The sequence below is a fragment of the Vanellus vanellus genome (assembly GCF_965231255.1).
Source record: "Vanellus vanellus genome assembly, chromosome: Z".
Classification (NCBI taxonomy): Eukaryota; Metazoa; Chordata; class Aves; order Charadriiformes; family Charadriidae; genus Vanellus; species Vanellus vanellus.
In genome coordinates, this window is record NC_138908.1 from 57,973,033 (window position 1) to 57,990,296 (window position 17,264).

General features: G+C 40.8%; 1 protein-coding gene across 1 annotated transcript in view; it reads left to right on the plus strand.

Moving 5' to 3' along the window:
• Positions 1 to 17,264, plus strand: part of GLIS3 (GLIS family zinc finger 3) — a gene marked incomplete at both ends in the record, with an annotated part of 184,517 nt that overhangs the window by 45,496 nt on the left and 121,757 nt on the right. Inside the window, one exon of the mRNA XM_082497990.1 lies at positions 2,293 to 3,418. Within this exon, the coding sequence (XP_082354116.1) occupies positions 2,293 to 3,418 (1,126 nt within the window). The remainder of the gene's footprint in view (positions 1 to 2,292; positions 3,419 to 17,264) is intronic.

Genomic DNA, 17,264 nt, shown 5'->3' on the forward strand with positions numbered 1-17,264 from the left:
AATTCCCCTCCTCCAGCTCTTCAGCAGCGACTGGGCTGTATTCTTCCAGCACAATCCAGCTCTTAAACCAAAGTCCCTGCAAACTGACTTTTCTTTCTTCATGTTGGTTGACTCTCAAGTGCTGGAAAATGCTGTAACATTAAGTAGTAGGAAAAGGGAAGTGCTTGTGTGGTGGGCAGGAAAAGACAACAAAGACGCTGTCATTTTTCAGCTTTAACCTCTGTGGCTAGAACCGAACATGGAAACCTATATATGTTTCTCTTGCCTGAATTACTTTACCTAGTATTTCCATATATTCTTTCAGCCATGCTGATCTGATTGAAAGATAATCCACAGATCTCAGAGGTGAAAAGTCGATTTACCAAGCAAAATCATGGAAATTTGGTAAATGTTGCCATACTCACTGGGAACATCTCCAGAGCCATTGTTCAGGATCTCTTCTGGCTCTCTTGTGTTGACTGATGTTGTTTTAAATGGGATTCAGATCCCCAGTTTTAGCCTACCACCATTTCTTAAATTAAGTACTTTCATGTGTCTCCACCAAAGCTGCTGTCACTGCAGTAGGGCCGTGGTGCAGACAAATGATGCAACTATGACCCTTAAAAGATCTGTCCCATGGATCCTTGTTTCCTGAAGCAGTGTCTATAAGAAAATCTTGCAGAACTCACAAGCAACTGCAATGTTGCTTACCCTGAGTAGATGTCAAAACCTGTTTGCCTATTAAACAAAAAGAAGCAAGTAAAATAGGTAGAAATGCCTTCTCAAAGGGGCTTGCTGCAATGGTGTCTCTATCGAGAAAGAGATGAGATTCGTTTTTGTTAATTTTCTTTATGGTGCATACTTTCTCTTTTAGAAATTTGAAGTTTGTAGCAATATAAAACCATGCAGTAAAATAATTATAAATAAATGACTATAGGAACTTACCTTTACAAGTAAGAATACATTATTCCTTGCCTACATGATAGTTCCTTTGGATTATTCCATGCAAAGATTTCATATACTGTTTACTTAGAGCCTTAAAAATATTTTTCACCATCTGGTATTTAAGGTACCCACTAGCACTTATTAGCTGTCTTTTTTAAGTTAATTTGACCTCCTGAGGAGGAACTATTGTGTATCTTGTTTTTTTATGTGAGAAACTGAGACGCAGTGATTGATGTGTCCACCTTAAAAAAATGAATTTTAGATTGAGAAGAGAAACCAAATTTCCTATGTACTTGATCCACCATTGAAATCTTATGCTTCTTTGAAAGTGTATGGTGAAAATAATAAACCCAGGAATTAATCCCCAAAACATAAGATGCAGAGGCTTCTGTGTCTGTGGGATCTCCAGGCTTGTCTAGATACATACCTGGTTCTTCCTACTGGTAGAATAGGAAAATAGAAATTAATATATTCACAGCACCACTGGCTGGTAGGAAATCCAATTCTGCCAAGATGTGAACTGGAAATGTAAAGGCATAAATCCATGGCCTCTACCCAGCATTTGCAGCCATGACTCAGGAACCCTGATGTCCTTGTATTTCCTTTTTATACCTTTCTGTAGAAAACAATATTGTTAAGAGCTTTGGTTCTTTTTTTAAGCTACCCATAGGACATTTGCAGCATAAACAAGTTTCATAATATCTCTGTGAAAAGCCAACGATAACAGCAAGATTACACTTTTGTGAAAAATTTTGATTGCTGACTTGGAGGCAGATACATCATCAAATCAAAACTAAATAAACCCCTTCAACCAGTTCTTCTACATTATTCATTTATTTTGTTTGTTTTGTAAAGTTAGATACTATCTGTATTTATAAACGAGGTATTTCTGTCGAGAATACTATTTGTATGCATTACAATTGGCAAAGTCATTCAGGTTAAATATTTATTCTTTATTAATCAGTTTTCTTCCCGTTCTTTGCCAGTAAAAATAATAGTCAGCTCAAATCAATATGAGTTTCATACAAGGTAGGAGCATAATACTTTGTCTTCAGAAGCCCAAACCTATTTACACCACAGTCGAAAAAAATTGCATTTATATTTGCAGTGATGTATCGGGAACCTTTGCAGCAACTCTTCTTCAAAATCTTGAGGTTTTAAAGTTGGTTTCCTAAGTGACCTTGTTACATATGTGTTACCTGTGTATGCCTGCTGGTACATAACTCAGAGTGCTAAAGTTGATACCTAAAATTAGGGACAACTTTTCTCACATGTAGCCTTTCTTTAATTATTATGTGTGTCTGAAGATAGAAGAACCACTGCTGAATTGTCTAACTGCTTACTTACTTTATTGTGCCTTTATTCCAGGTCGCTTTTGTCAAGTGAGTCTTTGGCCTCCACGACGTTAAGCTTGTCAGAAAGCCAGTCCACTTCGAGTGTAAAGCAAGAGTGGTTGCATGAGTACAGACCACTTCCTTCTGTTCCTCCTGACCAAGGTTTACAAAACGGCAGTGACCTGGGGGACTTACTAAACTTTTCAGCTGCAACATCTGTGTCCAGTAACTGCGTCTCTAACTCGTTACCATCCTACTTATATGGCCTGGAAAATAAGCATTCCCCTTACTCTAGTCCTCACCATTCCTCAGCCCGGTCTCAATCAGTCCGCTCCAAAAAGAGAGCACTCTCTCTGTCACCTCTGTCTGACGGCATTGGGATCGACTTCAATACAATCATCCGTACATCCCCAACCTCTCTGGTGGCCTACATCAACAGCTCCAGGACGTCACCAGCAAATGTCTCTCCACAGCCTGAGGTCTATGGACATTTTTTGGGAGTGAGAGGAAGCTGTATACCCCAAAATTGCTCTATTCCAACTGCCCAGAAAGGCCTTCTCATGGCTAATGGCAACGTCACCTTCCCAGGGTATGTTGAGAATGGGGCTGGTGAGTACCAGCGGATGCAACAGCTGGAGCACGCCAGCTTGCAGATGGCTGCCACAAGTAACATGGTGATCCAGCAGGGTGCGCCGCCTGTGGACAACCAGGTGGTGGGTGTCCTGAAAAATGAAGGGCTGGATGACTTCTCAGGCCATACAATCGACATGCCTCCTCCACCCCTGTTGCCGCTGCCTCCTCCACAAGGGCCACCCCCACCATACCATGCTCACCAGCACCGGCATCCACACAGCCTCCCCACTCACATTCACCCGCTGCCTGTGCCTTCTCCTGCCCCAGGCTCCCTGCTTGATGAAGACGGTGAGCTGGATGATTTCAATGGCAAGCATGGCTGTCGCTGGGTTGACTGCGGTGCTCTGTATGACCAGCAAGAGGAACTTGTGCGGCACATAGAGAAGGTCCATATAGACCAGAGGAAGGGAGAAGACTTCACTTGCTTCTGGGCAGGGTGCCCACGAAGGTACAAGCCATTTAATGCCCGTTATAAACTGCTGATTCACATGAGAGTCCATTCAGGAGAGAAGCCGAACAAATGCACAGTAAGTCTGAATTCTGCCTCTATTAGCAATGAAAGGCTATTACTTATGAAAATATAGAGAAGTTGTAATGCTGCCTTTGTTTTTCCTAGCTAATGTTGTGCTTTTTTAAGTAGTCTGTGTGAATGAATGACTGCTTCATCTTTCCACCTAGATAGAAAGGAAAGGTATTCTTTCATTTGATCTGTACCGACAGATAGGATTAGACAAAATTTGATTCTCTAAATTTATAAACTTTTAGTGTAGACTGCAAAAGTGACATGGTAGACCTTCATAAAGCAAGGCTTAAGTACCATTGGTACTTAAGTACCTGCATGCAGGCTACATGCAGGAAAAGTGCTGTAGAATAAATGGCACAATTTATTCAAAAATATTCTTGCAGTGTGTTACTCCTTTTTATCTTGAGGAATTTTCAGGAATCTTGTGTAATGTTACCGTGAGAAACTGAGAAGAGTTGGGTATTTTTAAGGCAGTTGTTTTTTTCATCACTAACAAAAAACAGCCCCACAGTCCTGTTTCCATGAATACAGAAGAAATAAAACACATTACAATTTCTATGTTCACAGATTCTAGCAGGAGCATTCAACCCCCAAAGTCATGTTTTTCTTGCTGTTTTTCTTAGAGTCACTGCAAGAGAGTTTCACGTATGTGTAATCACATGGGGTAACAATCTAGCCAGTAAACCCTGGAATCAGTCTATGTTTAGACTCCAGTGAACCATCTGTAGTCTACTTGGTTGGCCTTACATATAGTCTCTATTTTGGATGACAGTTTACTCTTACTAACTCCTTATTTAGCATCAGCAGAAAGCAGCTTCACCAGTGCTATTTCCAGTCCTCAGCACAGAATCACAGAATCACGGAATTTTCAGGGTTGGAAGGGACCTCTAGAGATCGTCTAGTCCCACTCCCCTGCCAAAGCAGGATTGCCTAGAGCACATTACTCAGGACTGCATCCAGGCGGGTCTTGAAAATCTCCAGAGAAGGGGACTCCACAACCTCCCTGGGCAGCCTGTGCCAGTGCTCTGTCACCCTCACCGTAAAGAAGTCTTTCCGTGTATTTGAACAGAACTTCCTATGTTCTAACTTGTGCCCATTGCCCTAACAAAACAATGAATACACAATTTCTAGGAATAACTGCTGATTATTACTTACTTGAAGAAAAAAACCACCATTGTTTATATGTTGTGAAATACAAATTGGTGCTAGGAGTCTATTTCAGTGTGTGCCTAGTTGAATAATTTTCCTACCATGATGTAGACATTTGCTTGTCCAGTAAGTAGAGGAATTTTTTTTTTCTTCCACTTTTCTTACTTCAAAGGGCAGTCTCCTCAGGGAGAGTGGATATCTTAGCAGATTTCTCTCTTGAATTTAAAGGACCTGGTAAAGATTGTGTCATGACACTAGGAAGAATCCTTATCCTTCCCTTTTCTCACAACAGAGCCTGAACTCAGGCTCTCTGAATATTTTTTTTTAATTCCCCGATATTCTCTTTTCTACTCTCCAGATATATTGGATCAGAGTTTACTGTTCATTTCAGTTCCACCTCAGGGATTTCTTGTTAGCTTTGTAGGGAGAGAGAGGAGAAAATAGAATTATTGGGAGTCAAGAAAGTAATTTTTCAAGGGAATAGCACGTGGGAAAAAAGAGATGGAGACAGACATCAGCAGGTGAGTGAGGACAGACATCAGTATGAAGAAAGAAAGCAGGAATGGTGAAAAAGCACAGAAAAGAAGAGTAATGCAAGTACCCAGGGTCTTTCCAGTAGGGTAATTATGACAAGGGATCCAGTAAGACTGGGGAAAACATTGTGTTAGTAGGACTCTATACTCCCTGACCTGCCTCTTCAGAAAGGATGCTTAAGTCACCTTCTCGTGATTATGAGGCCTCCTTGAGGAGTCCTTAGCTTTGAAGGAATCATCATTAACTGATGATAAATATGTTAAAGTGGATAAGGTATTCCATATGATAACGTTGTTGAGATTACTAAAGCTAAAGTGTGTGCCAAGTCATGCTGTGTCACAAAAAAATGAGAGGTGTCTATATTAGCTTCTGAAAGAGTGATTGCTTTCATAAACATTAAAAAGGGTGATTAATTTTACTGAACTTCAGCAAGTATTGCTGGATAGTGCCAAGAAGTTTGCATATCAGAAGCAGCAGCCACATGCTTTTTTCCTTGTCAGCGACATGGACAGTGGGGTCGAGTGCATCCTCAGCAAGTTTGCCGATGATACCAAGCTCTTTGGCGAGGTAGACATGCTGGAGGGGAGGGATGCCATCCAGAGGGACCTGGATAGGCTGGAGAGGGTGGGCCCAAACCAATCTCATGCAGTTCAACAAGGCCAAGTGCAAGGTCTTACATCTGGGTCGAGGCAATCCCAAGCACAAATACAGGCTTGGCGGGGAATGGCTGGAGAGCAGCCCTGAGGAGAAGGACCTGGGTGTGCTGATTGACAAGAAGCTCAACATGAGCCAGCAGTGTGCGATCACAGCCTAGAAAGCCAACGGTATCCTGGGCTGCATCAGAAGTGTGGCCAGCAGGTCAAAGGAGGTGATTCTGCCCCTCTCCTCCACTCTTGTGAGACCCCACCTGGAGTACTGCATCCAGCTCTGGAGTCCCCAACATAAGAAGGACATTGACCTGCTGGAGTGCGTCCAAAGGTCCACGAGGATGATCCGAGGGCTGGAGCACCTCTCCTATGAGGAGAGGCTGAAAGAGTTGGGACTGTTCAGCCTGGAGAAGAGAAGGCTCCAAAGAAATCTTATTGCGGCCTTCCAGTACCTACAGGAGGCCTACAGGAGAGCTGGGGAAGGACTTTTTACTAGGGCATGTAGTGATAGGACGAGGGGTAATGGCTTTAAACTGGAAGGGGGCAGGTTTAGATTAAACGTTAGGAAGAAATTTTTCACTGTGAGGGTGGTAAGGCACTGGAACAGGTTGCCCAGAGACGTTGTTGAGGCCTCATCCCTGGAGCTGTTCAAGGCCAGGCTGGATGTGGCCTTGGGCAACCTGGCCTAGCAGAAGGTGTCCCTGCCTATGGCAGGGGGGTTGGAACTCGATAATCTTCAAGGTTCTTTTCAAACTAAACCATTCTATAATTTTATGCTTATCTTGCTTTCATGTTTAGAAGTGTAATGAAATGTAGAAATAGTCAGGGTGACATGATAACCTTCATAATGTGGATGTAAATCTAGTACATAGGCCCCCTTTCTTGGGACAAGCATGCAGGAATGGCATTCTTTAGCAGGGTTTGAGTGAAACAGCTTGCTGCTTTCTTCCTTTACCATTTCACAAATGGAGTGAATTTGGAAAAACGTATTTGGGTTTCCAATGCCAAGAGGCCATGGTCTGAAAATTTCTCAGTGTATTTAGGAAACTGTACTTCAGACAGTCTTCATACCTGTCTCACAAAGCAATGAATTTTACAATCATATCACTACAATTTAAGGTTTTAAACTGAGATTAAGAAAAAATTATGGAAAATAAATGTGAAACTTTTCACCAAACCTGTATGAATTTAGGCATTTAAGTGATAAATCAAAGCAATCCATTCATAATCTTTATTTGTCCACCTAGGGCCTTTCTATAATTTATTTTCTGGTCCTATATGTAGGATGTCTCTTTCTCTAAAACCATTATAAAGTAAAAGTCTACATCCACTGCAGTTTGCAGACTAGTAAGAGGCAGTCTAGTAGACCAAGCAGGGAAGGAAAAATACCAAATACACATCTATTATGTGAAACAACCAGATTTACTACAGAGGCTATTGCAGAAGTATTAGGTCTTTGGGAGGAACTATCTTAATGTAACATATCAAGACACTGTATAATCAAAGGCAGCCAGTTACAGTAGTTACTTTAGTGACATCACATGGTAGTCACTGTGTGAGCATTGTATGTGTTGATGGTTTCTAACATTTTGCAGGAGACAATCTTCTCATTAAGTGTATATTGCAGTGGGCCCTAGTCAGTATGTTTATTGTGCAGTACTTGTTTCTGTGCAGCTGAGTGTTGAAAGTGTATTGTTATATACTGTGTTGCATATCCCAATGGATTGCTGTGATACTCCAGCAAGTTTTGCAAGTCTTTGGTAATACAAGGTCAAGGTTACTTCTGAGTTGTATTATTGTAATAGATAATGCATTAGAGATAATATGGAATCAGATACACAACTAACTATAAGCTGAACTTCATAAAATCATTTTATTATTCTGTTATCGCTCTGTGATATGAACTCATATATTTGAGAAGGGACTTGAAGACCAGCTAGGATTGCAGTACTTGATGGTTAAAATCACAGCCCAGTAGAATATTCCTTTGACCCCAGCATTTGTTTTGCCAAATCTGAACTAGTTTCTATTTATCTATGTAACAAAAAATTCAAGTGATAAACTATAGCTACAAGCAATACTCTAGTTCCTTCTTGTTCTGGATGAACAGTCTTTTTGATTCTGGAAAGTAAAAGTGTTGTAGGGTGAGTGTTAATCAGATAGCAGCACATAAAAACATGTGACGATCATGATAATCAGGTCCAAACTTAAAGTCAAGCACTCTTAAGGTCATAACCTCAGAACATACTTGTCCCTCTGTACAAAGGTAACTAGGGTGGAGTGGAAAATAATTGCAGGCTGGTCCTGATAGATTTATTTTGTATTGGTTGGCTTTTTTTTTTTTTTGTGAATCAGGCTCTTTTTTTCCAGCACTAACTGAATTTGTTGCCAAAGCTGCATGTTCAGATTAGGTCTTGGCAATTTGATCCAATGCACTTTCTCTGTGTACTGAAAAATCATGGTGTTATTTTTCATTCCTGCCCATTTTCAGAAGATTGGTTCTTATTCTATAAAACACACTTTAATTTTAAAACGCTTGAATTTCATGGAGTCTTGCATTTTATTTCCTATGGGAAGCCAAAGTAGGTGACTGTGCTTGGCCTTGCTTAGTTACATTTTTCACAGAAAGGGTGGTCAGGCATTGGAATAGACTGCCCAGGGAGGTGGTTGAGTCACCATCCCTGGATGTGTTTAAGAGACGTTTAGATGTGGTGTTGGGGGATACGGTGTAGGGGAGAACTTTGTAGAGTAGTGTAGATGGTTGGACTTGTGATCCCAAGGGTCTCTTCCAACCTAGACAATTCTATGATTCTATGGCAATTTGTGAAGTTGAAGAATACCTGCGTGCAAGAGGCCTCATCTGAAGTTGAATTGTTTGCAATAGGAATTCATGAAATAGCTCTCAACTGTTCGTTAAAACATCTTTCAGGTTCTTTTCCAACTTACTGCATCTGGAATGCATTCTTCTCTTCAGTGACCTCGTTTAAAAACTAAAAAAGTTATTCATGATATGGTAATATACATTTAGTGTCTATTCCTAAACTTCATTTTATAAAATAGGTATGGCATGTTCAAATGTGTTGTATTTGTTAATCACAAAATCACGGAATGGTAGGAGTTGGTAGGGGTTGGAAGGGACCTTTGGAGATCATCTAGTCCAATCCCCCTGCAAAAGCAGATTCACCTAGAGCAGGTTGGACAGAAATGCATCCAGGCGGGTTTTGAAGATCTCCAGAGAAGGGGACTCCACAGCCTCTCTGGGCAGCCTGTTCCAGTGCTCTGCCACCTTCAAAGTAAAGAAGTTTTTCCTCATGTTGAGATGGAATTTCTTGTGTTCCAGTTTGTGCCGGTTGTCCCTTGTCCTGTCGCTGGACACCACTGCAAAGAGTCTGTCCCCATCCTCTTCACACTTGCCCTGTAGATATTTATAAGCATGGATGAGATCTGCTCTCAGTCTTCTCCAGGCTAAACAGACCCAGGTCTCTCAGCCTTTCCTTATAAGAGAGGTGCTCCAGTCCCTTGATCATTTTCGTAGTCCTCTGCTGGACTCTCTCCAGTAGTTCCTTGTCTTTCTTGAACGGGGCACCCAGAACTGGGCACAGTACTCCAGATGTGGCCTTACCAGGGCAAAGTAGAGGGAGAGGATAACCTCCCTTGACCTGCTGGCTATGCCTTTTTTTAAGGCACCCTATGGTACCATAGGCCTTCTTGGCCACAAGATCACATTGCTGGTTCTTAGTCAACTTGTCGTCCACCAGGACTCCCAGGTCTCTCTCTGCAGAGCTGCTTTCCAGCAGGTCAGCCCCTAACCTGTACTGGTGTGTGGGGTTATTCCTCCTTAGGTGCAGGACCCTACACTTGCCCTTGTTGAACTTCATTAAGTTCCTCTCTGCCCAACACTCTAGCCTGTCCGGGTCTCACTGAATGGCAGCACAGCCTTCTGGTGTGTCAGCCACTCCTCCCAGTTTTGTATCATCAGCAAACTTGCTGAGGGTATACTCTGTCCCCTCATCCAGGTCGTTGATGAATATGTTGAACAAGACTGGACCCAGTGCTGACCCCAGGGGAACACTGCTAGTTACAGGCCTCCTACTAGACTATGCACCAATGATCACACCCCCCTGAGCTCTGCCATTCAGCCAGTTCTCAATCCACCTCACTGTCCACTCATCTAACTCACACTTCCTAAGCTTACCTATGAGAATGTTATGAGAGCCATTGTCAAAAGCCTTGCTGAAGTCAAGGACAACATCCACTGCTCTCCCTTCATCCACCCAGCCAATCATGCCATCATGGAAGGCTATCAAATTGCTCAAGTGTGATTTCCCCTTGGTGAATCCATGTTGACCACTCCTGATAACCTTCTCTTCCTCTGTCTACATGCTTAGAGGTGACATACAGAATAAGCTGTTCCATCACCTTTCCAGGGATGGAGGTGAGGCTGACTGGCCTGTAGTTTCCTGGGTCCTCCTTCTTGCCCTTTTTGAAGACTGGCATCACATTAGCTTTCCTCCAGTCCTCAGGCCCCTCTCCTGTTCTCCATGACCTTTCAAATGGAAAGTGGCTTTTCAGTAACATCTGCCAGCTCCCTCGGCACTCATGGGTGCATCATATCAGGGCCCATGGATTTGTGGGTGTCAAGTTTGCCTCAATGGTCTCTAACCTGATCCTTCTCGATCAAGGGAGAGACTTCCTTTCTCGAGGCTCTCTCTCTTTTACTTCCAGGGTCTGGGATTCCCAAGGGCTGGCCTTAGCAGTAAAGACTGAAGCAAAGAAGGCATTCAATGACTCCGCCTTCTCTGCATCCTCCATCACCAGGGCACCTACCTCATTCAGCAGCAGTCTCATATTTTCCCTAGCCTTCCTTTTGCTACTGATGTACTTGAAGAAGCCTTTCTTATTGTCCTTGACATCCCTTGCCAGGTTTAATTCCAAGTGGGCCTCAACCTTCCTTGTTGCATCCCTGCATATCCTGACAATGTTCCTATACTTGTCTCAAGTGTCTAGACCCCGTTTCCACATTCTGTAAACTTCCTTCTTCCATCTGAGTTTTTCCAGAAGCTCCTTGCTCATCCATGGAGGTCTCCTGCCTCCTTTGCCTGATTTCTTACTCCTAGGGATACACCGAGCTTGGAGGAAGTGGTGTTTGAATATTAACCAGCTCTCTTGCAACCTTCTTCCTTCTAGAGCCTTAACCCATGGGACTCCTCCAAGTAGGTCTTTGAAGAGGCCTAAGTCAGCTCTCTTGAAGTCCAGGGTTGTAATTCTACTTTTTGTCTTGCTTCTTCCACGCAGGATCCTGAACTCCACCATCTTATGGTGACTGCAGCCAAGGCTACCCCCAGTGCATTAGCTAGTGCTTCCTAGGAGTACGTTAAAGAAGAAAAAGTTGAATGAAAAATTGATATTGAAATGCAAGCAGTTACTACACCAGTGGTTGAGATAAAATCTGTAATGCTTGCCAGCAGTTACCACACAATGCTATCTGAGATTCCTTCGGATTTCCTCTGGATTAGAAAAAAAGAATTCCTGGTAGCTGTGGAAACTCCACAGTAGCAGTTCGCAAATGCTGACCTTTTGCTGTCTTTGGCTCTACGTGTGAGCTTATTTTCTGCTCAGTGTTCCTTCTTTTGTAGTGAGTATTTTTGTACTTTTGAAGTTCAGCTGCAGTAAGAGGTACTTAATTAGCTTTATTGTCATGCTATGCAAACAATAAGCTTAATATATTTATTCTGGTGTAGATAGCAACGGCATGTTGTTAGAGATAAATTTCAGGCTCTCTCTTTGCAGTTTCATTCAGGTATACCAGGAATGCTTCCCCTTTTGAAACTGGATTAAGTCTCTTTGCTTTCTGTAAGTTCTGAGCTATGCTTAAGCGCAATGCCATTAGTATTTTAAAGTATGGGATAGTAATACATATACTGCATTTGTTATCACGGCTGCTTGATGTGATTTAAACCAATAATATTGCTAGTGTTCCTGTCAGATTTGAAGCAACACCCATCTAATATCTGCTATCTGAAGTTATCCCACAACAGATCAATCTGCTAAACACATAAAAGAGAAGCTATAGTTAAAAAAAGAACATAAAACTTAAACCACTTGTATAATGCTTTTTTGAGACATGAGTGAACATATTTGGGTGAGCATGAGTATTTAGATCATAGATAGATATGTGTGTGTGCTATTTGAAGAACATGTGCTTGGAAGGCGGTGTTCAAGATGAAATTTTGATTAAAACCAGAAGTGCATTCTGTAAAAATGGGATTTTTTTTCCATCTTCAGGCATCAGCAGTGTGCCTTCATATGGTGTGTTATGTATGGCATATACTATGTATTTTATGTACAGCACATGCCGCTGTTTCTTGATCATGAGGAAAGACCATATCAAATCCTACATTGCACTGAAGTCTTGACAAAATAGAAACTATAACAATTTCTGAATTTGGTTTTGCTTACATGCTTGCAGAAGAATTTTTCACTGTGCTAAAGTAGCACTTGAGCACCTAGTCTTAAACAATGTTAAAAGACCAGTAATTTATTGTAGAGTCAAGCTACCGAAATTGGAAAAAGCCAAGTTTATAGTTGCCTGTTGCCCATTTTTTCAATAATTCAGTAAGCTAACTGAAACAGAAATACCACAGAAAAGGCAGAGATGTATGAGTAATTAGACTATTTCATGGTGTATAGAGGCAGAAACACTGAGTTTTAATTTGCAACAATAAAGCCCAGACTTCCTAACTCTCACAAGTTTGTGCAATCTTAGTAACCTACTGGTTTTGGTTATGATGTTTTAGCTGTTTAAAGGAAAAACAAATTATGAATTGTGGGTGTGCCTCCACAAACAGCTCAAACTCATGTGATCACATCAGATGGCATCTAGCCCAAGCTAATAAACCCTACCTCTCAGCAATGGTACTAATGCTCTTTTAATATTCTTTCAGTATGAAATACATAATGCATCCATAGTTCAAAATGTAATGATATGTGCTCTTCCTGTGGCTGCTTAAGATGCACAACTTCCACTTGAGTTCAGAGAGCAACTGAAGGCTTATGGTGTCCGAAGTACTGACCATTAATATCAAAGCATCTCTTTATGCGATCAAAAATGCAAAGCAAACTCCTTTCCACATGCAGATGTAGAACTGATGACAGTCAAAAATGACAGCCAGAGAACCATATTTTATGTTACAGAATAAAATTTATGAAACCTTTAATTTTATTATTGTTGTTCTAAAGAATAATTTGATTTTTCTGTCAAGTATTTGAACCAGCTTTGCCTTTTGGCTTAGATATTTGGAAAATTTAAGACAGATTTTTAATGAACTTTTTCAAACAGGCATCTTTTGAATTTCACTGTAATGCAGAACATGACTGTGAATTATCCAGAAATAACAATTAACATTCCTAATTGCACAAACACTTATGTTTGTGAGGAAAGGTTTCTAATTTATTACCTCTTTGTGCTTGTGGGTAGGCACAAAGGTTATATTTTATTTATTTTCTTTTCCCTGTAACAGAATTTTAAGGGAACTTTTTTGAGATTTTTGGATTCAAAGCTGGGGGGCTAATGCTAAGGTTATGGTTTTGGAGCATGTCTGCATGAAGTATTTGGAAATTGGATTACTCTCCAAGCCATATAAAACTTCTGCTTTTTTCTGCCAAGTTTACCTTGCATTTTCATCATCCCTATTTGGTTGATGGCTGGACCTGTATCAGTAACAGAGTGAGTAAATTATGAAGCTTTCCATTTACTGATAGAAAAGCCTAACTGTATGTGATGGGAAAACAGAAAATGCAAGTTATGTTACAGTCAGAGCAGAAACAGACAGAAACCATTCCCAGAAAACATGATTCTGTCTTCAAGAAAGGAAGAGAGAAGTAGAGGGAACTAGTTAATAGATTATACTGTCTGTTGCAATGTTACTTCTTCAGAAAGGAAATACAGTTTTAAGCAAAGGTGAACACACTGTCAGCTGTTATTCAGGTGATTGACATTGATTTCCTGAGGATCAGAGGTTAAATTAATGCTTCTGGTGCTCTGTGGAGAGCTTCCGACACATCTAAGTCTGACAGTTTATCTGTGAACATAGGCTTTAAAAATAAATGTTGAGAATTGAGCATCATAGAACAGTTATTGGATTATTTGTAGAGTAATTAAGAAATGGAAAAATGCCACATACCTTTTTGTGCTCATACGATTGCACTAGTTAAATATGTTGAAAACCAAATGCAAACATATACTGAAGCATTTGGACATGCTAAGGTGTTCTTTGACATTTTTTTCAGCATTCAGATTTAGTTTAAGATAATTTTACTGATTTAATGTTTAAAGGAATCAAGAGAAAGGACAGGTCCTGTGAATTTTTAAAGGGTAAGTTGCACAGCAATAGTCTCATAGACTTTAGTGAGATTCTTCCAGGCAGAATCCTGAAGCCAGTAACACACAACTTGGTGATTCCATTTATTTCAATGGCATGTCTTGAACGCAGGTTTGTACACATATTCACATAGAATGTTTTAGGTTGGAAAAGACCCTTAAGATCATTGAGTCCAACTGTTAAACTAGCACTGCCAAGTCCACCCCTAAACCATGTCCCCAACCACCACATCATCTTTTAAATACCTCCAGGAATGGTGACTCAACCACTTTGCTGGGTAGCCTGTTCCAGTGCTTGACAACCCTTTTGGTGAAGACATTTTTCCTAACATCCAATCTAAACCTCCCCTGGTGCAACCTGAGGCCATTTCCTCTTGTCCTATCGCTTGTTACTTCGGAGAAGAGACTGACACCCGCCTTACTACAACCTCCATTCAGGTAGTTGCAGAGAGCGATAAAGTCTCCCTTCAGCTTCAGGCACAGTAGGCCAAACACCAAGGAAGCAAGAATCAACCTGATTCACTCTGATCCCTGAAGCAATTTTGTTTTATTGCCATTGTAGTCCCAATTAGCTGAGGTGGCGTTTAGCAGATGCTAAAAGCTTGTGTACTTTTACAGTAAGATAGGTATTTGCAGGGTAGGTTTCCAAAGGACTTGAACAGTGTAAGGATTAAGCACTGTTCAGAACAGGATTACAGTGGACTCTCCCTATAAATGGTTGAAATAGGTTTCTTGGACAAGGAGATTACCAGTACAGCCAGTGCAGTGGAGTCCTCTGTTACAGAAATGCAATTGCTGTTGATCTTGTGTTAACAGGCCTTGAATAACTGCTGAACAAACCTTTCTGAACAAGGCTGCACGGAACCAGGGAGGTCTTCTTTGAGGTAGTCACTGTGAAGGTGCAGTCCGTGACTGTGTTGAGTACTGAACTAGCTGAGAACAGGGAATTCGGAAAGAGGAGCTAATGAAGATGCCGTGACTGTTTTTGTCTAGAACTGCCCTGAGACTGGGGTAGTTTTGTTGTTCAATGCATCTGCATTTGCTAAACGTTGTCGATAGTTTTCTGCTATCACCTTTTATCTACTCAAAGTGCTTGTTTTCCCTGTCTATTAAAGACTGTTTTGATTTAGGTCTGATACTTTCTTGCCATTGTTTTTAAGGATATATAGCAACTTTATTCCATGAGTACTCGGCTCTTGAGAATTAACACACATCATTACAAAGTTCAAGATCATAAGTGAATCATTTTAGAGAGATGTCACTGTGGTAAGAAATTGTTTTTTAAGAGCTGTTTCAGCATGAAATGTTGAAACGTAATGTTCCTTGTTTGTCCATGAAGCAGTGTGCTTGATACAAAGAGTTGTTATAAATAATTTCCCTCCCTCTCTTTTTCTCCCTTTTTTGAATGCTTTCTATTGGTCATCAACTGGCACAAGCTCAAGGAAAAGATGACAACATGCCTTTATGGGTACTCTTGGTACGTTCCTATAAATACATTCAAACAAAATTAAATTGCTTTGGCTCTTTACTATATTCTTTACTGTTTAACATTTGCAGAATTGCTTCCAAGGTTAATCAGATGTAAACATCAAGCAATGCCACTGTTCTTCTTCAAGGTCTGTTGTACCGCTGATGGATGTATTTTCCTAGTAACATTCAGATTTCTGTTTTAAGAAATCACAGCTATGCAAACAAGCTTATCTGGGCCAACAATAAAAAATCATTGATTCTAATTAGGAGTCGTCACATAATAGAAAAAGACAAGGCTTCTTTTGTTCCATGAAAAGCCTGCTTTGCCTGCTTGCAAAAATGCATGGATTTCTTTCCAATGGCTTTACATAATTGGTACGACAAAGTTTCAGTCCTGTGTTCTTACAGTTTCCAAGTGATTTAGACACACGAGTTGAACCTTGTTTAAGGTATTTGATGGTAATCTGTTACAGAAGTTGGTAGATGGTATGAACATGAGGTCTGTTTTGTTTGTTTAAAGGAGTGGACTATGCATAAACTGAATTAAGGAATATTTATGTTGAGACTGCTGAGGTTATTGAGAGTCCTTTTCTAAAAATGAGCTACTGTTGAGAAACAAGGCTGCTTAGCTCTGTCTGACTCACAAGGACTCTTGGCTTTTTAATGCCTGGACAAATGTGGTCTGGATCCGTTGTGTAAATTAACAATGTGAGCTGCTAAGTTGTGACACTGATTTTATGTCTGCACTAGTGAAGCAAGTCCATTATCGCATAACTTGTCAAGGAAAGAGACATACAGATTGAACAAATACTGTGGAAATCATTATAAGTGATAGCTCTGCAGGCAGAGTGAGTGAAAATATACAACATATCACCTGTTAAACTCAGACTGTTAAACTAAGTTAAGTGAATGTCTGTGAAGCCTGGGTTGGGAACATGGCATTTCAGGGAATCATTGGAGGGTTTGGTTCCAAATTAAAAGCAAGCCATCTGCGAGATTGTTGATCCGCTTTAATTGTGATAAGGTTCTCAAAAGTCTGTCATGTGTATTTGTGAGAGCTGATGTTTCCTCTGAAGGCAGAGGTCTTCTACTTCAGCTTCTGGTTGTCAAGAGTTGCTGAAGGGCCACTGAATGCAACACTAATCTTAAATGCTAAGTCTGAATCATCACACATCTTGAAGAATGGTGAGGGCCTCTTTGGAAAGTCATCTCCTCCCCTCATCGTTCAGCCACCCACAGTGAAAAGCTTTGGGGTTATTTTTTTTCATTTCTTTTACACTTATCAGTGCAAGATGCATAGTGGTTATATGTTGCGGGTAGTCTTTGCAAGGCTTAGAAGACAGCAAAAATGAACTCATCGTAGCGGGTCCTGTTCACTAACTTTAGTTCTTCTTTCATCATCCTAGTGTCTGTTTTACTTTACTTTTTTCCATTATGTAAGATGAGATGGGTCACTGAATCCATCACCATGGGCTTTTGCAGATGAACTAATGCTAAAATTTTAGTATACTTCTAGTTTATGCTGTATGTTGCTGGTGTGAGAGACCCGCTATTACCATCAAGCAAAAATGGTATCTGATCAGCAAGGAAAGGGTGTGCCTGGCCACTCTCTGAACCTGAGGGAGACAGAGAAAGCTAAAGTCAGCTGAATAAGGAGAATTCTTGATTGC